General features: G+C 43.3%; 1 protein-coding gene across 4 annotated transcripts in view; it reads left to right on the top strand.

Annotated features, from left to right (window-relative positions):
• LOC126334761 (axin) overlaps positions 1 to 26411 on the top strand; it is a 242049-nt gene that overhangs the window by 137687 nt on the left and 77951 nt on the right. For all 4 annotated transcript variants that reach the window (XM_049997337.1, XM_049997336.1, XM_049997338.1 and 1 more), the window contains one exon: positions 4821 to 4992. In XM_049997337.1, the coding sequence (XP_049853294.1) occupies positions 4821 to 4992 (172 nt within the window). The remainder of the gene's footprint in view (positions 1 to 4820; positions 4993 to 26411) is intronic.

The raw sequence follows: 26411 nt of genomic DNA, 5'->3' as shown, positions 1-26411 counted from the left end.
TAGCAGCAGCTGTAGGGCTGTCAGTCTCATGTTCATCTGTATGCGGATGACTTCTGCATTTCGAACTGCTGCTCCAGTACTGGTGTAGCTGAGCAGTGCCTACAGGGAGCCATCCACAAGGCGCAGTCATGAGCTCTAACCCACGGCTTCCAGTTTGCAGCCGCGAAGTCGTGTGTTGTGCATTTCTGGCAGTGTTTGCACCATTCATCTAGAACCAGAACTTTACCTTAATGATATCCATTCACTGAAGCGGAGACATATCGATTCTGAGGACTGGTTTTAGACACCCGATTGATTTGGCTACCTTACCTTTGTCAGCTTAAGCGGAAGTGCTTTCAGCTCCTCAATGCCCTCCGTTGCCTGAGCAACAGCAACTGGGGTGCAGATTGCTCTATGCTGCTGCAGCTCTCCAGAGCCCTTGTTCAATTCTGCCTTGTTTATGGGAGTTTGGTTTACGTTTTGGCGGTGCCCTCAGTGTTGCATTTAATCGACCCAGTGCACCATTGTGGCGTTCGCCTAACGATGCGTGCTTTTAGAATGAGTCCGGTGACCAGTGTCCTGGTGGAGGCTGGAGTCCCTCCATTGAAGGTTAGGTGTGCACAACTGCTTGCCAGTTAGGTTGCACACATTCGTAGTACTCCTGCACATCCGAATTACTGTCTCCTTTTCCCAACCACAGTGGGTCATCTCCCGCATCGGCGGCCCAGGTTAGGGCTTAAGATTGCAGTTCGCGTCCGGTCCCTTCTGTCTGAACTGGAGTCCTTCCCGTTATCAACTCTGCTCGAGGTCCATTCTCGTACACTTCCATGGTGTACACTTAGGCTGCAGATACTTCTGGACCTTTCACATGGCCCTAAGGACTCCATTAAACCTGCGGCTCTCCACTATAACTTCCTCTTGATTCTCATGTGCCGTGGCCGTGAAGTGGTTGACACTTCACGTAAACTTTGCATATGTTCATGGAGGACATATTAAGCAGCACTCCTTGCCAGATGGCTGAAGTGTTTTCAGTGCAGAGCTGGCGGCCATATCTTGTGCTCTTGAGCATATCCGCTCATGCCCTGGCAAGTCATTTCTCCTGTGTACTGACTCTTTGTGCAGCCTATAAGTTATCGACCAGTGCTTTCCTCATCATCCTTTGGTAGCGTCCTTTCAGGGGTCCATCTATGCCCTGGAACGGTTGTGTCATTCAGTGGTGTTTGTGTGGACCCGAGGACACGTCGGAATCCTAGGCAATGAACTTGCCGACAGGGTGGCCTAACAGGCTACGCAGAAACCACATCTGGAGATGGACATCTCCAAAACTTATCTGAGTTCTGCTTACGGTGCGGTGTTATTTGGATTTGGGAGATGGAATGGCATAACAGTACGCAGAACAAACTGCATGTCATTTAGAAGACTACAAATGTGTTAAGTCTTCCATGTGGTCCTCTTGCAGGGAAACAGTTGTCCTCTTCTGGCTCCGCATTGGCCATACGTGGCTAACGTATGGTTACCTCCTCCATCGCGAGGACCCACCTCAGTGTAGCTATAGGAGGTTACATACAGATAGTCATACTAAGTACTTTTGAACATGTTGTCTGAAAACTAGTTCGGCAGCCCAAATACAGTGGAAATATTTTTTATCTTGTAGCTGCAAACAGGCCGGATGTTATCGACAGCGTCAGTAATGAAACCATTACAGCAACTATGGTTACAAAAGTCACTATATTATTCAAGAGAGTGTTTATGCTAGAAAGAGCAGATAAGCAGTTGTTATTGTCTCACTTATTGAATTGACAGCACTCAGTTCCAGTAAGATGATGGTAGAGGAATAATGGGCAAAGTTTAAGCCAATTGTCAGTCATAGTCTGAGAAAATATGTGCCCAGTAAGTGTAATAAGAATAGAAAAGACGGTCCATGGCTTAATAAAGAAATTCAGATAATTCTGTGGAAGCAGAGGCTGTTGCATTCATGGTTCAAAAGAGAATGCGCAAATGACAACAGTTAGTAGAGATTCTGGTATCTGTAAAAAGATATAAGTGCGAAGCATACAACTACCACTGTCACATCTTAGCAAAAGATGCGGCAGATATACTCCAGTAGGTCTAAGGTTACCATCCAGTTATTCAGCCAGTCTTGCTTGGCAGTTGAAGATAGCAAAACGAAAGCTGAAGTTTTAAATTTCACGTTTAAGAAATCATTCTCTCAGGAGAATCATACAAACATACTGTCATTGGACCATAAAACAGACATCCTTTATGGATGATGTAGTAATAGACATCACTGGCATAGAGAAACAACCGAAAGAGTTGAAAACAAATAGGGCAACAGGTCCAGATGGAATCCCAGTTTGGTTTTACAAAGAATACTCTGCAGAATTGGTCCCTTACCTAGCTTGCATTTATTGTGAATCTTTCACCCAACACAAAGTTCTAAGTGACTGGAAAAAAATTGCAGGCGACTCCTCATATAAGAAGAGCAAAAGAATGGACCCGCAAAATTACAGACCAATAACCAATGTTCCTAACATCGGGCTACTGCAGAATCCTTGAACATATTCTCAGTTCAAATGTAATAAATTTTCTTGAGATCGAGTAGCTTATGTCCACAAGTCAACATGGTTTTAGAAAGTGTCACTCGTGTGAAACTCAGCCTCCCCTTTTCTCACATGATATGCTGTTAGCTATTACACATATTCTGTGTGTCTGGATTTCCAGAAAGCATTTGACACTGCACCCCATTGCAGGCTGTTGACGAAGGCACTGGCTTATGGGATAAGTTCTCGGATATGTGAGTAACTTCAAGGCTTCTTAAGTAATAGGACACAGTATGTCGTCATCGACGGCAGGTGTTCATTAGAGACAAGGGTATCATCAAGAGCGCAGTATGTCGTCATCGACGGCAGGTGTTCATTAGAGACAAGGGTATCATCAAGAGCGCCCCAGGGAAATGTGATAGGACCCATGATGTTCTCTATATACATCAGTGATATGATGGACAGGGTGACCAACAATCTGCAGTTGTTTGCTGATGATGCTGTGGTGTACTGTAAGGTGTTGAGGTTGAATGACTGTAGGAGGATATAGAATAACTTGGACAAAATTTCTAGTTTGTGTGATGAATGGCAGCTAGCTCCAAACGTTGAAAAATGTAAGTTAATTCAGATGAGTAGGAACAACAAACCCATTATGTTCAGTTGCAGTATTACTATTGTCCTGCTTGACACAGTCAACTCATTTAAATTTTGGGTGTAATGTTCCAAAGCAGTATGAAATGGAACAAACATGAGAGGATTGTGGTAGGGAAGGCGAATGGTCAATTTCGGTTTATCGGGAGACTTTTGGGAAAGTGTGATTCACCTGCGAAGGAGATGGCATACATGGTGCTCATGTGACCTATTCTTGAGCACTGCTCGAGTGTTTGTGATCCATACCAAATTGGATTGAAGGAAGATATTAAAGCAACTCAGAGGTGGGCTACTGTGATTTGTATCTGGTTAGTTCAAATAACACACTAATGCTACGGAGATGCTTCAGGAACTAACATGGGAGCTTGGAGGGAAGGTGAATTCTTGTTGAGGAACACTATTGAGAAAATGACAGAACTGGAATTTGAAACTGATTGCAAAACAATTTTACTGCCGCCAATGGACATTTCACATAAAGTTATGAAGATAGGGTATGAGAAATTAGAACTCGTACAGAGTCATATAGGCATTCGTTTTTCCCTCGCTCTATTAGCAATTGGAACAAAAAAGGAAACAACTAGCAGTGATACGGGGTACCCTTTTCCATGCACCGTACAGTGGCGTGTGGAGTATGTATGAGGATGTAGATGTAGATGTGGGAAAATTATTGTCTTTTGTGTTGCTATTCATCAACTTGACTGCTAACGGGATCTAATGGTTCAACATGATTGACGTGTGACTTGTATCAGCCGATTATTCGTAACATTTTGTATTTTCATGTCTTCATGAGTAGTACACGGAGGGTTTATTGTCATTGTCGTCTTTTTAACATTGGTTCAAATACCGGATGATGAATGTTGACCAAAAATAGTCATGAATAGATAAATAAATTGTTCTGATGCAGCCTAGTGCCTTGAATTTCCTGAACTGCATTCCCTTCTGTTCTCATTTTACATTTGCTATTAATTCTGCATATTTGTGTTAGCCTGATAAAGTTTGCTGGCACTCCCACTTCTTCCATTATTTCCCACAGGCTCTCTCTTGTTATGCTGTCATACACTTCTTTGAAGTTGATAAACAAGAAGTATGCCTCCTTTTTTAATTCCCAGGTCTTTCCTAAGACCCAGTCTCAGGGTATAGTTGTGGTTGGCTGTTGATATAAGATTACAAAATTCTGTGTGTACAGCAATAGCTCTACTTGGATTCCAGGGAAGAATTGTGTGCTGCAGAGAAGAGATACTCCCTAATACTTTTTGCTTTCCAATTTCTTCATGGTTTGAACATATGATCGTCTCATTCTGTTTGTTTGGCTTTTTGTCCTCCTTCCACATGTATACTGTCAGTTTGGACAATGCCTCCGTACATGCCCTCCCTCCATATTTAATTAATGTTATTTGTTTCTGAAGTTTTGTTGTTTTTTTATTGTCTTCATAATTCTGATAATATCTATCTTAAATAGCTTTACTGCCTCCAGCTGGAAACCTTAAAAACAATTCATTTATACACCTTTATCTTCTCTGGTAGGTATTAAGCAGAGTTTAGGAATATTGCTGCTACAAATGTAGAATTTAGTATTCACTGCAAGTCTTTGATATGCTAAGTAAGAAATGTTGTATCTTTGATACTGATGGTGTAAATGTCTTTCTCTAGGGTGATTTTGCTGTCAGATGTGATGACATGTTCACTGGGGATGTTCCATTAGCAAGAGCAGGTGGCGAACCTTTAAGAGAGAAGTTACCCTCATTTGCAACCTCTAGGGCAATAGCTGACACCTTACAAGATAAACTTCAGCTTGATGACGATAGTGATCAGGCAATTCTTGGTAAGCATTTGTTACACCTATGTTGCTTTTTTAGAGTAATATATAACATCGTTGATTATACAATATATTATTCTCTCTCACTGACATGTATAAAGTTAATTAGGAAGCATATGCTTCTTTGGAATGTGTAATTTATTGAATCCCAGTTTCTTGCACCTTGCCTGCTAATCTCAATCAAGTAAATAGCATTATTAGTGTTAACAGTATTTTTATTATGTTAAACTTGCTAAAATGTGGTATTTGTTTTTCTTGTTTTACTGTGTTCATTTTACTTTGGACACATTTTATCTCTTGTGAGGAGTTGGGCAGTAAATTATTATAGTGTATTTCACTACTTCAAGTTAAATGTATTTAGATTGTTTTCAAAATGGGGCATGGATAACTTCAGTAAATAATAAAGTGTTGCTAATTTTTGTCATTGATAAGACAATCTGATTCTTGTTTCACCATCGGCTTACAATTACTGGAGAGGACTTTGCTGTCTGTGCCACATTACTTCAACCGTTACTCTGTCAACTTTTATTTTAACTTAGGAACAGAATAATAATGTTCAGTGTAGGAAACTGAGAAGAAATTGATTGCATCCTGAATACCAACACTTAAGAAATGGTGGACCAGGAAGAATATTTTAGATGTGCCTAAAAGTTTTTGATTCCTTAACAAAAACATTAGTATGCTCTAGTTATTAGGTCTTAGTTTACAGCCAATACAGATGCACATAATATTTATCTTTTTAGAAGTTTAGCGTACTTATGTAATTTTAAGCTGTTTACTCATTTTGTTTTCTCGGTTTGTAGTTTTGAAACTGAAAAGAATAAATAGTATATTGAAGTGAAGCACTTGAATTCGTTCAATCGAAAACTTGTTTCAGAAAGAATTTGATATTTTGTTGAAATTTCCTCACTCTGTAGGCAAGAACAGGATATTGTTGTAAGTACAGATTATTATGGAGCAGTTAGTATGTAAATTCAGATAAATTTGTGTGCTACAAAAAGAAATTGACAAATCTCTGTTGCTATAAAGCACATTGTGGATATAGGCAGTTCATTCCTTCAAAGCATCACTGTTTTGGGGTCAGTCTTTATTAGTAACATGAAAGTTAGTCTGTATTTGAAGAGATTTCTTCAGAAATCACTCATCCATCTAAAAAAAAAATTAACACTATTTATTATAAACAGTTTTGATGTATCTGATGCCACATACAAACATTAGCTCCTGAGAGACCAAATTTTATTCCTGTTGGACACGTTTGTGGGCCCTGCTTTATGAACCATCATTGACTGGAAATTAGTTTTGTATTGTCTGCATGAATCAACTGTGAACTGAAAATTTGTAAATCATGGTTCTAAACATTCACAACTGCAATTTGCTTGCATTATCAGTCGCTACATTTGACAGTCTAAGCAAATTGAATAACAACACATTGTCCTCTCAGTTTCCAAATAGTTAATCGGCAGAAATCAGACCACTTAGAGCTAACAGTACAGTTCATAATTAGTTACCAATTTCAGTTATCAACAGTAGTGTTAAGCAGTAGCTGCTTTAGCACCTTTGCTGAACCTCATGTTTCATTTACTATTTCCCATTTCAAATGTTCTGTGCAAACGTATCAGGGTTGGAACTTCAATAGTGGCAACTATTTATTTACAGCTCGTACAAAATAGATACGTGTTTAAAACTTTCACTGACCTTCAAAGTAGTCACCAGCATTGTGCATAACCCATTGCCAGTGATGTGGAAGTTGTAGGATACTCTTAGCAGTGCCAGTTGTGTTGACAGTTGCTACGGTGCAGTCTATTGCCCGATGAATTTGTAGCAAGCAAATGCCATGAAATGCAGTGCAAACTGTTTATGATTTGTTTGACTGATGGTGCTGCTAAGTGCTATACCACCTACTGCACACCCCTGACTTAAGCCCTGGTGAGTTCAACTTGATTTCTAAACGGAAGGAAACACTTCATAGCATTCGCTTGCTACAAATTCATCGGGCAATAGAGTGCGCCGTTGCTACTGTCAACACAACTGGCACTGCTAATAGTATCCTACAACTTCCACATCACTGGCGATGGGCTATACACAATGCTGGTGACTACTTTGAAGGTCAGTAAAACTTTGAAACATTTATCTATTTTGTATGAGCTGTAAGTAAATAGTTGCCACTATTAAAGTTCCAACCCATGTATTTATGTAAGAATTAATTTGTCTCCTTTAGGAATGAGTAGAATTGGTCATTACTTTCTTCTTTTGTAAAGTCAGCAAAGAGAGACAAAAACTTCAGAGGAGAAATGGAAGAGCGTTTGCAAAGAAAATGTGACTTACCAAACGAAAGCACTGGCAGGTTGATAGACACACAAACATACACACAAAATTCAAGCTTTTGTAACCAACGGTTGCTTCATCAGGAAAGAGGGAAGGAAAGGGAAAGATGAAAGGATGTGGGTTTTAAGGGAGAGGGTAAGGAGTCATCCCAATCCCGGGAGCGGAAAGACTTACCTTAGGGGGAAAGAAGGACAGGTATAGACTCGCATACACACACACATATCCATCCGCACATACACAGACACAAGCAGACATTTGTAAAGGCAAAGAAAGAGAGAGAGAGAGAGAAGAAAATTTCAGAGAAAGGAAGGTGTGAAGATCTAGACTGAAACAATACAAGAGGCTGTTGAAAAGCATATCTGAGGAAGAGACATACACAGAAGAACCTCACAAATTGGACATCATCTCTCTTGAGGAGATTCTCAGCACAGTCAAAGCCTTAAAAAGAGGAGCAGGAATGGAAGGGGTTGTGCATTGTGATGGAAATATGATGGAACCTTCTGCATGTTAACTCTCACCTCTGCCGAATATGTGTTGGGTACAGTGAAGAATACTTGTGAAGTGTCTTAACATGAGCATCGTTCTTATTTACAAGAAAGGTGACAGGAGTGAATGTGAAAATTTAGGGATATCAGTTTACAGGTCAGTGCCCACAAAATATACTCCAGAATAATCAATAAGGGATTATGGGCATAGCATACATAAACATCAGCAAAGAGCAGATGAGCTTTATACAGGGCTGCTCTACAGCAGATGCCATTTTGGTAGTGAATCAAGTGATTGAGAAAAGAAGAGAATTCTATGTGGAAACTCACATCGGCTTCATTTATTTTCAAAAGGCATGTGAGAGCTTTGTTAGAGGTGAGCTCTCATCTTATAGTTGCATAAATATAGTATGTGTATGAACCCTGACATCTCCACAATGTGGCAAAACAGAAAGGAAGTCCAGTATTTCATTAAATAGGAAAATTTGAACTAAAGGGAATAAATAATTTATAGAAATAAGGAGGTGTATTATGATGATCATGATGTGACAAAAGAAACCTTGTAATGATCAGCACGTTCTGTGATACACACACTCTAAATGTGACTCATCTTATAGCTATAAAAAATTTAGAAGTAAAAGGAACCAGTCACTAAGTAGCAGAAGTGTTGAGTCATCGGCAAGCACACACAAAGAAAATTAAAACTGCTAGCTTTAGGATGATATCCATTGATGATCTAGCAAGTGTGAATGCATTCTGTAGGACTTAGGTGGTTGGTGGAAAGTTTAGCAACAATGTTTTGTGTTTGTGTTCTGTATTTCATTGAATGTGGGGTGGGAGCTTTGGAGGACATGCCCCCCCCCCCACACACACACACACACACACTGGTTTCTCAGAACGTTCTATGTTCTCTCTGCAACACATAGTTACTGTGCAGTCACAACTACATACATCACATATCCAAAATTGAAACCCTTAATTTCCTCCATCTGAAAGATCATTCCAGACACCATCTCCATAAATTACCAAACTTGTTAATAACCCACTCCCTCCTTGGAGGACCATTACCCATCAACTACTATCCTGCCCACTGACCTTTTCAGTTTGCCACATCCTCCATAACTCCCACCAGACATTCAGTGAAATACAGAACCCAAACACAAAACATTGTTGCTAAACTTTCCACCAACCACCTAGACCCTACAGACATTTCAGTTCTATCCAAAGGTTCCATCTCCAGCCCCCACATCCAAGTTTAACCATGTTGGACTCATGAAAGATCTACTCCTCTCCTCACCGTTCCTACAGTGGAAACATCCCTTCACTACCAATCCTTCCAAACAAAACCAACCAAATCTCAACATTAAATTTTGCCTGTCCCAGTGCATAACACTTTTCAGCCCTGACCATACACCTCTCATACCTAACCACCCCCTGGTCATCTTCCAGAATTCCTTACCTCAAACTTGGCTTCACCAACCTTCCACAAGTCCCGTCCCAATAATCCAGACCTTTTAACAGAGGACTGAAGAGCCATTCACAACCTCAAGACAGATTACAATTGCTCTTTCTTCCTGGAGAACAAAGGCTCCATCACTGTAGTGGTGAATCACAGTGATCATCTGACAGGAAGCTCTGTAAACTGACTGATTCCCCCACTTGCAAGCTTTTCATAGCGATTCCATCACAGAAGTCCAACATAACCTGCTCCCCTACCGAAATCTTAAGTCTATCCCAGAATCTCTCTCCTGAGTCCATCTTGCTCCTCGCCCCAGTGATCCCTTGCATATCCATCTCCTAAATGCTTTTCACAATCTACAAACCAACAGTCCTGGACACCACATTGTAGCTAGTTACTGTTCACTCCTGAAAGAATTTTTGCTTTTGTTGAGCTATAACCCCCAACCAATTGGCCAAAGCCTAGCCTCTCACATCAAAAAGACACGCACTACATACGTTCTTCACTGACCCTTGACCATCTCCACCTCGTTACCTCCCGGATCTTTTCTCCCCACTGTTGATGCTATCTCCCTATGCATCAACTTACCTCATACCAATTGCCTTGATCCTATTGAACCCTACTTCTCACAACGTCCTGACTCCAAACTTGTTACCTGATTCCTCATAAACCTTACCAAGTATATCCTCGCATCGAACTGCTTCCTCTTTGAGGGGAAAGTGTATAAACAAACTCGAGGCACAATCATGGTCATCTGCGTGGCACCATCCTGTGCCAGGCTGTTTGTGGCCATGTAGAGGAAACATTCCCAAAACTACTTGTCTAGTTCAGGTTCATTGATATATTTGACCTGGACCTAGGGTGAAGAGACTATCCTCATTCTTCCATAACCTCAACACATTCTCTCCCATCCATTTCACTAGGTCCTCCTAAACCCGACATGTCACCTGTGTAGGTGTTTATCTCCACATCTCTGATGGCTCCATTCACTCCTCTGTCCATATTAAACCCACAAACCACTTATAGTATCTGAATTTTTTTTGCAGCTGTCACCTTTTCACAATGAAAAATCACTCCCATACAGCCTGCCATTCGTATATGGCATATCTGCAGTAATGAGAATTCCCTCGCCCAGTATGCTAAAGGTCTTACAAAGGTCTTCATAGACATGCACTAGTACTACTCCCCCATCACCCCCTCCCCTCATAGAGCTAATCCACAAACATATTTTATGTGCCATAACCGCATGCACTCTTATATCCCCGCTGCTCACAAGGCGCACATCCCACATCATTCAGTATCATCCTGGACTAGAACAACTGATCTATATACTTCACCAGTGCTTTAATTATCTATTATCGTGCCTGGAAATGATGGGCATCCTACCCAAGATCCTTCCTACCCATCCCAAAGTGGTATTCCGTCACACACCGAACCTAAACATCGTCGGCCATCACTGTGTCACTACCACTCCCAACCTATTGCCACTGGGGTGATATCCCTGTGGAAGACCCAGGTGGGAGACCTGCTCAGTTCACCCACCCAGCACATCGTACTCCATTCCTGTCACAGACTTATCCTATTCTGTCAGAGGCAAGACCACTAGTGAAAGCAGCCATGTCATATACCAGCTATGCTGTAATCACTGCACAGTGTTTTCATGTGAGCTTGACCACCAACCAGCTGTCCACCAGAATGAATGGCCACCACCAAACTGTTGCCGAGAAATAAATTGACAACCCAGTGGCACAACCTGCTGCTGGACACACTGTGCTTAAATTCAGTAGCTGCTTTCCATCCCGTGTCATCTGGATCATTCTCTCATTTTTTGAACTTTGTTGTTGAGAGTTATCGTTGCAGCACATCTTATGCTCAGTCCCTGATAATCCACTATCCCCACACTCTCTACCCACCAGATTTTCCTTCCTCTGTCCTGTCAGCCCCCCCTCCCCCCAGTCCATGGTTTCATGTCATTTTCTTCATGCCCCACACCTCACTCACTATCCATCCCCACCCAGTTCATTGTCCTGCTTCCTGCCTCTTTCTCCTTCAGTCTGCCCCATTTGACGCAACCCTCATCCTAGTCCACCTGCTGAATGGCAATTCTGGCATTTTGTGTCCAGCTGAAATATTCTATGCGGAGAAGTGTGTGCCTCTGTATGTGTATGTCCAGCTGGCATATTCTAGGCGAAGAGGTCTGTGCACGTGTGCTTTTGTATTTGTACTTTAGCTCATTAAATTGATCTAATTTTCTCATTGTGAAATTATCAAATTGTTGTTGTACTTTTCACCGCTTCTGACTCTGTTGATATACTGTATGCTAATTGTCTCCATTTGTTCTTTCATTTGTGTTTTACTTAAGTAATGATTACCTCTGAGACTGGGAGCTCATGGTTTTCCACTTCATATATGACATTCTTTATAGACTCTTACCCACTTTCAGCAATTTTGTTTTATGGACTTGGTCTTGCCAGTTCTTTTACCCATCCTTAAATAAATGTTGGTATGGAATTAAATATTTTCTGGAAGCCAAAACTTTTTAGGCTACATCTTAATCTTGTATTTTCCGACTGGTGAACTTACGGACAGCAGTAAACTTGCTCTGAAGCTGTGTTTACGTCAAACATTATTTTTCATTTATGTAAGAGAACATTGGGTTTAAAGTTATCAGAAAGGAATTCATGAAAATACGGGAATTGCATCCCACGGGAAGCAATATGAAAAGTACCAAAGAATGTGGATAAAACTGGTACATGGGACAATACGAAAAACAATGGAAGAGACCCATTGACTAACATGACAGAAAGAAATGATGTAAGAGAAGATACAATATGAGAAATAAAATATGTAGAAAAATGTGAAAAACAAAAAAGTTACGAAATGACTACATTGTGCAGTCACAGCAAAACAGATTGGTAATAAATTTTCAGATCATTCTACAGAAGAGTTTTGGAAATTTTCTGTAGCTGTCACTTGTACTCTTATAGTTTCTATCCTATTGCCATCATGACAGTTTCCAAGCACTAATTAAGGATGAGCTTTTATTTATGTAGACAAATCTGAAAAATAAAACATGATGGGGTCCTTGAAGTGTCTGTTACACCCTGTTGATTTTCTTCTGTGCAATAACAAGCAAATTCTTCCATTAGAGTACTGCCTATAATTCTTTCTTTGATTATATTATTACATTTCAATGGCTGTTTTCCCCTTTATGACATCATAAGTCACCATTTATACTTTTATATTTCCTTTGATCAGTAATAATGTTAACTTAAATTAAAATCAATGCTTAGGACTTTAAAGTGAGGGGGAGAAGCTATGCACAGCATGGCAGATGACAGAGGAATTTGACAGTGGAAGGATTATTAGACGTAATAGATCATGAAAGCAGGAGACCAATGCAGTTACTAAAACTATCCTAAGATTGTATCCTGTAATTGAATGGATAAAATATACACTCACCAAGGCATGACAGGAAAAGACACACACAAAGGTTGAGTAAATGTGCAAGCTTTTAGGAGGCAGTGGCCTCTTCTTGTGGTAGAGGATTGAAGGGGAAGGAACAGGGATGAAGGAAAAGTACTGGTGGTCAAAATGTTTGAAAGAATGAACCTCATTTCAAGGCATAATTTTAATGACTCTTAACCTTGTCAAAGTAGCTGATAACACTTTTGAGCCCAGGATAATACTGAGTGAAAAGAAGTGTACTCGTAAGCTGTGTTTTGGAGGGATCAGCAGTACCAGGATTGGATGTGTTGGCCCAGAAAATCTGCTGTTGAACTACTCTGGCGGGATAATTATACCCAGTAAAGGCTGAGATAAGAATAGTTGGAATGGTTTTGTATTGCCCAACAAGTATGTTTGCCTCAAATACTGAGGCTGTATGGGATGGAACATTTGACATGGACTTATATTTTGACAGTTGCTATCCTTTCCATCTCAAACGTTTGTTCTTGTACAGCCTTGGCATTGGAAACAAACTTATTTGTTCAGATGCAGACTCTTTGCAGCAGCACTCCACCATTCTCACCTCAGCCTTCACTGGAAGTAATTACCCCAATAGCTTAGTTCCAAAGCAGATTTCCCAGCCATCACATCCAATTCTGGTACTTCTGATCCCTCCAAAAAACAACTTAGTAGTACACCTGTTGTCAGTCACTATTATTGTGGTCTTGAAAGTATTAATCAGCTGCTTTGATGCAGCTAAGGCTTGCTAAAATAATACCCCCCCCCCCCCCCCCTATGGGCTATGGCTCTTCTGTGGGTACGTGTGGAGCATGCACAGGGCCTCGAGCTATTGCAACCTTCTTTCTCCCCCTGGCTGTATTCCTAATCCCATATCCACTCCTTCACATCGTAGCTCTCTTACCCCTCCTGCACCCCCCCCCCCCCCCAACCTCCCTCAGTTTGGCTATTCCCTTTCGCTCTTGTCTCAGGTTTCCACTCTCCCTTTTTCTCAGCTTTATTCTGGTCCCCCTTAAGGTTTGACCTCCTATTCTAAATTGTTTCTATAGCGTAAGTCATTTGAGGATGACCTCTATCCCAAGCATCTCTGGTGTGGATTCATCCACACCCCCATCTCTTCCCCACTGCAGTCCCCCAACCCCTCTTCCTTGTTAGGTAACCAGCAAGTGTGGCCAGCACTGTAGTGGAATTATTATGTACCCATGTTGTTGACCCCCCTGACAACACAGGGATCACACTTCTGGTACCGAGCTGTCACTGCCTCATGTATGACTAGGAATGGTTATTCATCTCTTTGGGGCATCAAAACTCCTGGCAACACCACTGTGCCAGGTGGCCCATGCTCCGGTTGGGTGGCATTCAGGGGGAGAGCCCATGATCAGAGTGGGTGGTACGAGGCCAGACACTGTAGCGTGCTAAGCTCCATATTTCTCGCCAGTCTTCGATGGCCATCTCTTCAGATAGCAGCAGTTCTCTCTCTGCCCCTAGTTTTGTTTCCATTACCTTTTCATCTGGCCACTCCCTTAAAGTAGGACCAGGCCTGCCGGCTTGCGGCAAAACCCTTTCCCCATTACTTGGTTTGTTTCAGGACAGATGGGGGAGACTTTTGCCACTACTAAACCACTCTCTTTTGTAGAACATATTGAAGACAAGTTTAGTGCAGTTGACTCACTTAGTATGGTGCATTCTGGTTCCGTACTGATTACAACCACTTCTACCACTCAGTTGGCTTCCCTTCATACTTACGAACACTTACGTGACATCTCGATGAGCATCACTCCTCAAGAGTCTTTAAATATGACCCAAGGTATTATCTTCCATGGAGCCCACCGCATTCTATCTGATGATGAACTCGGGACTAATCTGGCATTGCGGGCATTCATTTAATCAGGTGAATCCAGAGAGGTCTTACAGCTAATCTTGTTGATACCAGTGCTTTCATCCTTGCTTTTGAGGAGGATACCCTTCCAGCAGAAGTCAAAGTTATGGTTTACAATTGCAATGTGAAGCACTTTGTCCAACCTCCCCTGCACTGTTTCCGGTGTCTCTGTTTTGGTCATATGTCGTTGCAATGTGAGGCGAATCCTATTTGCAGTGATTGCATCTGCCCCCTTCATGTTGTAAGTTCTTGTGCCCCACCACCCAATTGCATTAACTGTTTGGGCCCACGTTCTCCTCACTCGCTGGACTGCCCAGTCTATAAAAAGGAAAGAAAGATTTAGGAATTCAAAAGTTTCAACCATCGATCCTACTGTGAGGCCCAACAGAAATCTGACCACCTCCACCCAGTGTCTTTAATGTTTGCTTTTGCTTCTGCTCAGCCGGAAGGGAAATCCTCTTTTGTGACACTCACTGGAGATGGGGCTCCCTCTAAGAGCCGCCCTTCATATCGTTTCCAGGACAAGGAGCCTGTTACTTTGAGTCGGATGCAGGGCCCATTCCCAGAGCCTCAAGGTCACTCGTTCTTTCAGATTCTGATATTGTTGTGACTTTTTCTCTTCCCAACCATACTTCCTTTTACCCTGAGGAGGAGGAGGAGGAGGAGGAGAAGGAGAAAAAGAAGATGCGTAAGTCTCAGAACAGGCTCCTCCCATTCTCCCCCTGATATCCCTGGGGGCAACGGGGAGGAGGGTGCTGATCCCTCCCTCTCAGTTGGGGTCCGATCTTAGATTCATGGATGTTTCTCTGTCTCTACCGGTGATGGACACTGATGGGCACAATTACCAGTTTGACAACCATGCAGCCTCTTGTGTACTACTCTTCTTCAATGGAGCTGTAATTATATTATAGTCACCTTCCAGAATTGCAGCCTTTCTTTCTGTCTGCTCTGTAGCTTGTGGTGTATTGCAATATCATCATTTTGTGGGAACTCATTTGCTGACTTCCCTTGTGTTCCAGGCCTTCTGCATTCTTGGGTTTTCCTTCGTACTGCACTGGAAGGGGTTGCTGTTGGGATCCATTTAGACTCTGCAGTAACGATATGAAATCTTTATCTCCCCCCTGACTGGCTTGCTATGGTTCCTTTTGCTCTTATACTCCTTTGACAGCTCCCTCTCACCTTCCTTCTCCTTAGGGATTTTAACGCCCATAACCCTCTGGTTAGTGGTTCTACAACCAGTGGCCAGAGCAGGGTTGTTGTAGGCCTGCTGGCAGGACTGGATCTCTGCCTTCTCAACACTGGAGTCCCCACACTCTTTAGTGTGGCACACAGCACTTGATTGGTCATTGACCTCTCCATCTGTAGTCCTGGATTCGCCCCTCCATTAAGTGGGGAGTTTATGACAATTTGTGCAACAGCAATCATTTCTGATCATCTTATCTTTCTTCAACACCACTTGTCTGGACACCCTCCCAGGTGGGCCTTTACTAATGCAGAAGCCGTCCCATCCTCTCCACCACATGACGGCATTGGAAAGTGCATACAGAGGTTGACTGATGCCTTCCTTTTGGCAGCTGCTTCAGTGATTGTTGTTCATGTGCTTCCTGATGGACTGTCCATTGCTGGTCCCCCGAAATATCTGTGACTATCAGAGACAGCCATTGTGCCTTCCAATGCTACAAACGTCATCCATCTCTTGACCACCTCCTGGCCTTTAAACGGCTTTGTGCTTAGGCCCATTATCTTATTAATTGCCAGAAACAGATTTGTTGGGAACGGTATGTTGCTGCCATAGACCCACATACTCCCTCTTTGCAGGTATGGCAAAGATAGGCACATTTTTATCCGCTGCCATCGAACAGGTCTCGGGAATTTCCTGGAATTGTGTTACCGTCAACAGCCCAGAATCTATAGCTGAGCATTTTACTTAGGCCTCAACATCGGTCCACTATACGCCCACATTTTGTCTTTTGAAACACTGTCTTGAATGACTTCCTTTATGTTTTGTTCCCCTCTGAAGCTTTATAATGCCCAATTTACTGAGTAGGGATTCACCAGTGTCATTGCTCTCTGCCCTGAAACAGCCCCTGGACTGGACCGGGTGCACAACCAAATGATTCAGACTTTTTGGTAGCTAGCCAATGTCATACGCTTGCCCTTTTTGACTGTCCATGGAGCAAGGGGGAATTCCTTTCCCAGTGCTGAGAGAGTTATCATTATTCCAGCTTTCAAATAAGTAACCTACCTCTTCAGATGGACTGCTATCACCCAATCAGTTTAACCAATGCCCTCTGCAAATTACTTGAATATATGGTAAGCCTAAGGCTGTATTGGATCCTTGAATACCAGGGCCTTCTGGTTTTGACACAGGCTGGTTTTCTCCAAGGCTTTTCTATTGGAGATAACTTAGTCTACCTGGAATCTGCTATTCAGATGACTTTTGATCGATGTCAACACCTCGTTGCAACTTTCTTCAATCTGCATAAAGCTTATGATACTAAATGGCGCCACCACATCCTTGCCACCTTATAAGAGTGGGACCTCCGTGGCCTACTCCTGATTTTTGTCTGGAACTTTCTTTCATGTTTCAGGAACAGTGGATTCCTCTCATAGTGCCACCTATCTGCAGGGGAATGGGGTTCTGCAGTGTTCCGCTTCAAGTGTCCCTCTCTTTTTAGTGGCTATCAATGGGGTCTGGTAGCAGCTGCGGCATCTATGGTGTCCCCTCTCTTTGTATGCTGATGATTTTTGCTGTTCTTTTTGTTCATCTGTGATGGGCATTGCTGAACACAAACTGCAGGTAGCAAAACACAGAGTACAATCTTGGGCATGGCTTCCTTATCTTTGTCAACTAAAGCAGACATTTTGGTCGCACCTCAATGCTCTTCAGTACCTCAGCAACACCAACTGGGGCATAGACCGCTCTAATCTCTCACCCCAGGGGACTTCCCGCTCTTTGGCGAGTTTGTGTTTGGCTACCGTGGGGCCCCAGCCTTTGTGGCATCTTTTCCCTTCCATGCTGCGTGTCTATCCTCTTGCTATTCTTTTTCCCCTCCCTTGGGGAACATGTCCGAGTGTTTTTGCGAATGTTTCACATTGTCCGTAGCTGTCATAAGACACTGTTTTTCATTCCTCTTTCCTTTCTTCATTCACCTTCTCCTATCCTGCCTCCACTACAGTGTTCGAGACTCCTCTTTTTTCATTTTGCTTCCTAGGCGCTTCTAAAGGCTGTTTCTGGCGTTTAACAGCTAACTGGGTAACGCATAATTCACAGCCCCAGGTCGACAGGTAGGGTTCGCATGTACCCCCAGGGAGGGGTGATTGCTTGAGCTGTAGACCGCCCTGATTGTCCATTGGTCCCTCTGTCAGGTGTTCGGGTGACCTGAGGTGTGAACAATCACCTAAGGCAGGTGCACACTCCTGTGGAGCAGCCCCCATTTGGAAGGAGCACGCCATCGGAGACCCTGGCAGTCATGGGGGATTTTCTCGCAATGAGCCAATCATCATCTATGGTGTCTACATCTACCAAACGTAAACAGAAATTAAGCTCATGGTTCAAAGACCCTCCTGGGTGCACCACGTTTCCTCATGGTTTCACGTACTGAAGATGGTCAGTCCTTTGTTGTTGTTGTTGTTGTTGTTGTTGTTGTGGTCTTCAGTCCTGAGACTGGTTTGCTGCAGCTCTCCATGCTACTCTATCCTGCACAAGCTTCTTCATCTCTCAGTACCTACTGCAACCTACATCCTTCTGAATCTGCTTAGTGTATTCATCTCTTGGTCTCCCTCTACGATTTTTACCCTCCACACTGCCCTCCAATACTAAATTGGTGCTCCCTTGATGCCTAGAACATGTCCTACCAACCAATCCCTTCTTGTAGTCAAGTTGTGCCACAAACTCATCTTCTCCCAAATTCTATTCAATACCTCCTCATTAGTTACGTGATCTACCCACCTAATCTTCAACATTCTTCTGTAGCACCACATTTCGAAAGCTTCTATTTTCTTTTTGTCCAAACTATTTATTGCCCATGTTTCACTTCTACACATGGCTACACTCCATAAAAATATTTTCAGAAAAGACTTCCTGACACTTAAATCTATACTCGATGTTAACAAATTTCTCTTCTTCAGAAACACTTTCCTTGCCATTGCCAGTCTACATTTTATATCCTCTCTACTTCGACCATCATCAGTTATTTTGCTCCCCAAATAGCAAAACTACTTTAAGTGTCTCATTTCCTAATCTAATTCCCTCAGCATCACCCGACTTAATTCGACTACATTCCTTTATCCTCGTTTTGTTTTTGTTGATGTTCATCTTATATCCTCCTTTCAAGACACTGTCCATTCCGTTCACCTGCTCTTCCAAGTCCTTTGCTGTCTCTGACAGAATTACAATGTCATCGGCGAACCTCAAAGTTTTTATTTCTTCTCCCTGGATTTTAATACCTAGTCCAAATTTTTCTTTTGTTTCCCTTACTGTTTGTTCAATATACAGATTGAACAACATTGGGGTGAGGCTACAACCGTGTCCCACTCCCTTCCCAACCACTGCTTCCCTTTCATGTCCCTCCACCCTTATAACTGCCATTTGGTTTCTGTACAAATTGTAAATAGCCTTTCACTCCCTGTATTTTTTTACCCCTGCCACCTTCAGAATTTGAAAGCGAGTATTCCTATCAACATTGTCAAAAGCTTTCTCTAAGTCTACAAATGCTAGAAACGTAGGTTTGCCTTTCCTTAATCTAGCTTCTAAGATCAGTCGTAAGGTCAGTATTGCCCCACGTGTTCCAACATTTCTACGGAATCCAAACTGATCTTCCCCAAGGTCTGTAAATAATTCGCATTAGTATATTTGCAGCTGTGACTTATTAAACTGATAGTTCGGTAATTTTCACATCTGTCAACACCTGCTTTCTTTGGGATTGGAATTATTATATTCTTCTTGAACTCTGAGGGTATTTCACCTGTCTTGTACATCTTCCTCACCAGATGGTAGAGTTTTGTCAGGACTGGCTCTCCCAAGGCCGTCAGTAGTTCTAATGGAATGTTGTCTACTCCCGGGGCCTTGTTTCGACTCAGGTATTTGTGCTCTATCAAACTCATCATGCAGTATCGTATCTCCCATTTCATCTTCATCTACATCCTTTTCCATTTCCATAATATTGACCTCAAATACATCGCCCTTGTATAGACCTTCTCTATACTCCTTCCACCTTTCTGCTTTCCCCTCTTTGCTTAGAACTGGGTTTCCATCTGCGCTCTTGATATTCATACAAGTGGCTCTCTTTTCTCCAAAGGTCTCTTTAATTTTCCTGTAGGCAGTATCTATCTTAACCCCTACTGAGATAAGCCTCTACATCCTTACATTTGTCCTCTAGCCATGCCTGCTTAGCGATTTTGAACTTCCTGTCGATCTCATTTTTGAGACTTTGTATTCCTTTTTGCCTGCTTCATTTACTGCATTTTTATATTTTCTCCTTTCATCAATTAAATTCAACATTTCTTCTGTTACCCAAGGATTTCTACTAGCTCTCGTCTTTTTACTTACTTGATCCTCTGCTGCCTTCACTACTTCATCCCTCAGAGCTACCCATTCGTCTTCTGCTGTATTTCTTTTCCCCATTCCTGTCAATTGTTCCCTTACGCTCTTCCTGAAGCTCTGTACAACCTCTGGTTTTTTCAGTTTATCCAGGTCCCATCTTCTTAAATTCCGACCTTTTTGCAACTTCTTCAGTTTTAATCTACAGTACATAACCAACAGATTATGGTGAGAGTCCACATCTGTCCCTGGAAATGTCCTACAATTTAAAACCTGGTTCCTAAATCTCTGTCTTACCATTATATAATCTATCTGATACCTTTTAGTATCTCCAGGATTCTTCCATGTATACAACCTTGTTTTATGATTCTTGAACCAAGTGTTAGCTATGATTAAGTTATGCTCTGTGCAAAATTCTACCAGAGGGCTTCCTCTTTCATTTCTTTGCCCCAGTCCATATTCACCTACTATGTTTCCTTCTCTCCCTTTTCCTGCTGTCGAATTCCAGTCACCCATGACTATTAAATTTTCGTCTCCCTTCACTACCTGAATGATTTCTTTTATCTCATCATACATTTATTCAATTTCTTCGTCATCTGCAGAGCTAGTTGCCATATAAACTTGTACTACTGTAGTAGGCATGGGCTTCGTGTCTATCTTGGCCACTATAATGCGTTCACTATGCTGTTTGTAGTAGTGTACCTGCACTCCTTTTTTTGTTTTATTCATTATTAAACCTACTTCTGCATTACCCCTGTTTGATTTTGTATTTATAACCCTGTATTCACCTGACCAAAAGTCTTGTTCCTTCTGCCACCGACTTCACTAATTCCCACTATAGCTCACTTTAACCTATCCATTTCTCTTTTTAAATTTTCTAACCTACCTGTCTGGTTAAGGTATCTGACATTCGACGCTCCGATCCGTAGAATGCCAGTTTTCTTTCTCCTGATAACGACGTCCTCCTGAGTAGTCCCCGCCTGGAGATCCGAATGGGGGACTATTTTACCTCCGGAATATTTTAACCAAGAGGACACCATCATCATTTAACCATACAGTAAAGCTGCATGCCCTTGGGAAAAATTACGGCTGTAGTTTCCCCTTGCTTTCAGCCGTTCGCAATACCACAACAGCTAGGCCGTTTTGGTTAGTGTTACAAGGGCCAGATCAGTCAATCATCCAGACTGTTGCCCCTGCAACTACTGAAAAGGCTGCTGCCCCTCTTCAGGAACCACACATTTGTCTGGCCTCTCAACAGATACCCCTCCGTTGTGGTTGCACCTGCGGTACGGCTATCTGTATCGTTGAGGCACGCAAGCGTCCCCACCAATGGCAAGGTCCATGGTTCATGGGGGGGGGGGGGGGGGGGGGTCCTTTGCAACAGTAAATCCATTTCTAATTCAAAAAGGTGTTGATCCAGTTGCTGGCCCTGTAAAATCCTGCTCTCGTTTTTGCAATAGCACTTTACTTTTGGGGGCTACTTCTGATTCTCAGACTCAACAACTGCTTGCCGCTTCGCTTCTCCATGGCTGTCTTGTTTGTGCCGAGTTTCATAGAATTCTGTATTCTTCCCATGGTGTTATTTTCACTTGGCTGCTCGATTGTCTGACCGAAGCCAAAATCCAAACGTACCTCTCTGATCAGGGTGTCATTTTCATCAATTGGGTAATGAAAAAGGTAGATGCCTCCTTAGTGCACACATGCACTCTTTTTCTCACCTTTAATAGAGTGGTGCTCCTGTGCAAGATCAAAGCAGGCCGTGAAGTTATCACAGTCTGACTGTACATTCTGAATCCGATGCGCTGCTAAAAGTGTCATGGTTTAAAAAACACTCGAATGTCTTGTTGACACCTGGCCAAATGTGTAACGTTTGGTAGGGATGTGCACAAGGGCATTGTTCGCCTCCTACTCACTGTAACAACTCCAATGGTTACTCTGCCACCTCTTCTCAAGATTTTCTTGTGTATCTTGATGAGCGGGCAAAGCTGTGTGCGGTCCCTCAATGTCCTACATGTCCTCAATAGTACTCCCTGGGGTGCAGATAAAACCATCATCCTCCGCTTGTACTGGTCCCTTGTCCGTTCGAAACTAGACTATGGGTGTTTCATTTATGCATCTGCACGTCCGTCCCTCTTACGCTGTCTCAATACTGTCCATCATTGTGGCATCCATTTGGCGACTGTCACATTTACATTAGCCCGGTTGAGAGTCCGTATGCGGAAGCTGTCCAACTGCCACTGTCCTACCACCATGGAGTTCTCTTCAGCAGATATGCAGTCTGTTTGTGTGCAATGCGGGCCACCCATCCTATATCTCCTTCTTCAGTGACTTCTTCGATCGCCAGTATGGGGCACGTCCTTCTTCTCTGTTACCTCCTAGACTTTGCTTTTGGCTCTTGCTCCAGCAGCGTAACTTAACGGTCCCTGCAACTTTCCTGGTAGGCATGAACCCTTCCCTACCTTGGCCTTCATTCACTTCCTAAGGTCACTACTCTAGCCTCGCTCTATTGCCTTCAGTTTCATTACCTTCGCATGCAACTTTGTGATATTTTTGTGTACACTGATGGCTCTCAGACTGACTGTGGTGTCGGGTGTGCCTTAGTTACTGGTGCCGGCGTTTTGCTTCCATAACACTGCTCAGTATTTACAGCAGAGCTCTTCACCTTGTATCAGGTGACGCAGGCTTTTCAATTGTGTCATCTGCTCAGACTCTCTCAACACTGTTCAAAGCATCTATGTGCAGTACACTGTCCATCCCTTAGTGGAATGGGTCCAGGGAAGCTGTGACTTGCTCATTCGTGATGGTGCCACTGTGATGTTCATGTGGGTTCTTGGTCACGTCAGTCTGACAGGAAACGAGGCTGCTGATGTTGCTGTCAAGGCTGCAGTCCCTGTACCTCCGCCCACTAGTTCCTACATTCCCTCTGATGATCTCTGTGTTGCCATCTGTCAGCAGGTGGTATCACCTGGTATACCCTTCATGGGAACAAGCTCCAGGTTATTAATCCCCCCCAGCAGCTTGGACGACCTCCTCTCAGTCCTCTCGCATTGAGGTGGTCATTTTTAGTAGGTAGCGTGTTGGGCACTGCCTTTCTAGCCTTAGCCAATTTTTAACTGTCTGCCATTTCCTGACAGAATGCCCTTTTTTAAACCGCTTATTTCCCGTTTGTGTTTGCCATCTCAGTTATCAACTGTTTTAGCAAACAACTTGTGGACTGTCAACTGCATTTTACTTTTTATCCATCATAGCAATATGGCAAAGGCCATTTAATTTGTAGTTCTGGACCTCGTTTTTCTGTGGCATATTTTTATAGACCTTTCTCGATTTCCGTGTTTTTAGCTGTCTTGTCTTCTGTTGATTGGGACTGACATTTAGTCGTTTTTAACTCTTCTCTTTGTCTTTGTGTTTACAGTTTTAACATGGGCGCGTATGACCCTAATTGTTTTTGCCCCTAAAGTAAAAACAAAGCAAGCTCTACTCTCATATGGCTCTACACAACATTGGTCCAGTCTCATATACGAGGTTTGGAACTTTATAGTGGCAACTATTTATTTACAGCTTGTGCAAAATAGATATGTGTTTCAAAATTTTACTGACCTTCAAAGTAGTCACAAGCATTCTGTATAACCCGTTTCCAGCAATGTGGAAGTCATAGGATACTCTTAACAGTGCCAGTTGTGTTGACAGTTTGAGCGGTGCAGTCTATTGCGCGATGAATTTCTAGCAGTTCTAAAGCAAATGCCATGAAGTGCTTCCTTAAGATCAGAAATCGAGTTGAACTGACGAGGGCTTAAGTCAGTGGAGTGCAGTAGGTGGTATAGCAACAGTCAAACAAATCATTAACAGTTTGTACTGCTCCTGAAGGCCGGCCCACACGTCTGACGCGTAAAAGTTGACTGGGTAATGTGTAATTCCCAGCCCCGGGTCGACAGGTAGGGTTCGCACGTACCCCCTAATACAGGCCAGGCCCAGGGAGGGGTGATTGTCTGTGCTGTAACCTTCCCTGATTGTAGATTGGTCCCTCCGTCAGGTGTTCAGGAGGTGTGACCTGAGGTGTGAACAATCACCTAAGGCGGGTACGTTCCCTTGTGTAGGGGGCCCCCATTTGGAAGGAGCATGCCATCGGAGACTCTGGCAGTCGTGGGGGATTTTCTCGCAATGACCCAATGATCATCTATGCAGTCTACATCTACTGAACGTAAACAGAATGAAGCTCATGGTTCAAAGACCCCAGGCTGCGACATCATCACAGTGCAGCTGTACCTTCCGAATCCAATGCACTGTTACCAGTGTCATTGGTTCAATCAAACTAGAATGTTTTTAACCTGTGGCAGGGATGCACCCGAAGGCGAATGTCCACCTCCTTCTCCCCGCTGTATCAACTGCAATGGCAGCCATGCCGCCTCCTCCCAGGATTATGCTGTGTATCTAGATGTACGGGCTGTTCAAGAAATTCAGGTAAAGGAAAAAGTCCTTTACTCAGTAGCTCGCAAGTTACTGGCTAGTCGCAAACCCTGTGTTCTCCTATTTGGCACTTACAGTTCAGTTCTTGTTACCCCTCGCTCCATGAAGGACATGGCTACACAGACATGTGATGTCAAATTTGCCTCTGAGGTTGTGAAGTCATCCAGTGTCAAGGTAGCATCGCCATACCCCCATCCTCTTGCGCAACTAACTGTCAAACTCACCTAAAGGGGCAGAGCTACCCACTTCACAATCGGTAGGCAGGAAAGGCCAGAAGGAGTAATCCCAAGACGAATTCCTCCATCCAAGTCATCCTCTACCCGGAAGACTCGAAGAAGTCCGCTAAAGACACAGTCTCTCCTTCACCAACTCGAAGATCCTGCTTGACGGTGTTGCCACATGGTCGCTTAGCCTAGTCTGCCTCTGTCTTGCCGGTGCCCACCACCAACTGTTTTTTGGCGTTGGTCTCCACCGACCGCCTGCATAAGCATGCCATGCTTGTGTGGACCCCATGGAACAGGATCCTCCTCCTTCTGTGCCTAGTAATTTCGACTTTCCACCGGCTGTCACCCGGCGGGCACTAAGTTGACACCCCTAAATCTCTTCCTCCTCGTGACTGTCCTCCAATGGAACGTTCACTGCTTTGAGTCCCATAAAGAGGATTTGTGGCTGCTTCTAGCATTGCAACATCCCCTTGTACTTTACCTTCAGGAAATGATTGCTTTGAGCTTCCACATTACTTACTCGTTCATTTTGACCTTCCAGCTGAGGTCGGCATCCCATCTCATGGGGGTGTCATGCTGCTTATACAGGATGACCTTCATAGTCAACCCATCTCCCTGACTACCCATCTTCAAGTTGTTGCCATTCGCCTCTTACTTCCCCACCTGACTTTCTCCCTCTGTACCATTTACGTACCTCCGTCCTTCAATGTCACCAGGGCTGACTTCTTTCACCTTATTTGGCAGCTATTTCCACCATTTTCGCTACTCGGTGACTTTAATGCACATCATCTCCTTTGGGGTTCTCCCAGGATCTGCCAGAGAGGTGCCATCTTGGCTGACATTCTTAACCAACTCTACCTCTTCTGCCTTAACACTGGTGCACCCACTTTCCTTTCTGATGGCCCGCACACCTATTCCCATTTGGACCTATCTTTTTCCACTGCCCAGCTTGTCCATCGTCTTGAGCAGTCAGTTCTTGCCTACACCTACTCAAGCGACCATTTCCTGTGTGCTCTCCTCTGTTGACTCCTACCCAATACACATGCATGCCGAAATGGCAGCTTACTCAGACTGATGGGCAGTTTTACTCCTCCCTGGCGACCTTCACAGAAAACTATTTCCTCAGTTGTGATGACCAGGTGGACTATCTCACAAACATTATCCTTACTGTTGCAGAACATTCCATTTCTTGCACTTCCTCTTTACCATGTCCCCTGGTGGACTGGGTCATGCTGCAATGCAATTCGTGTGTGGTGACATGCTCTTCGCATTTTTGACCACCACCCTACGCTGGAAAACTGCATTCATTATAAACAGATGCTTGCAAAGTGTCGTCGAGTTCTTCGGGATTGCAAAAGAGCTAGTTGAATTTCATTCACTATTTCTTTTAACAGTACCTTACCTTCCTCTGTTGTGTGGGCCAACCTCCGAAGGCTCTTTGGAACCAAGATCCATTCCCCCATTTCCGGCCTGACAGTAGGTGCCGCTGTCATCGTGGATCCTGTTGCTATCTCCAACACCTTGGGCCACCATTTTGAGGAAGTTTCGAGCTCTTCCCACTATCACCCTGCCTTTATCCATA

Source organism: Schistocerca gregaria, chromosome 2, assembly GCF_023897955.1.
Source record: "Schistocerca gregaria isolate iqSchGreg1 chromosome 2, iqSchGreg1.2, whole genome shotgun sequence".
Lineage (NCBI taxonomy): Eukaryota > Metazoa > Arthropoda > Insecta > Orthoptera > Acrididae > Schistocerca > Schistocerca gregaria.
The sequence above is the reverse complement of the archived record's forward strand: the minus strand, read 5'-3'. Positions and strand labels throughout refer to the sequence as shown.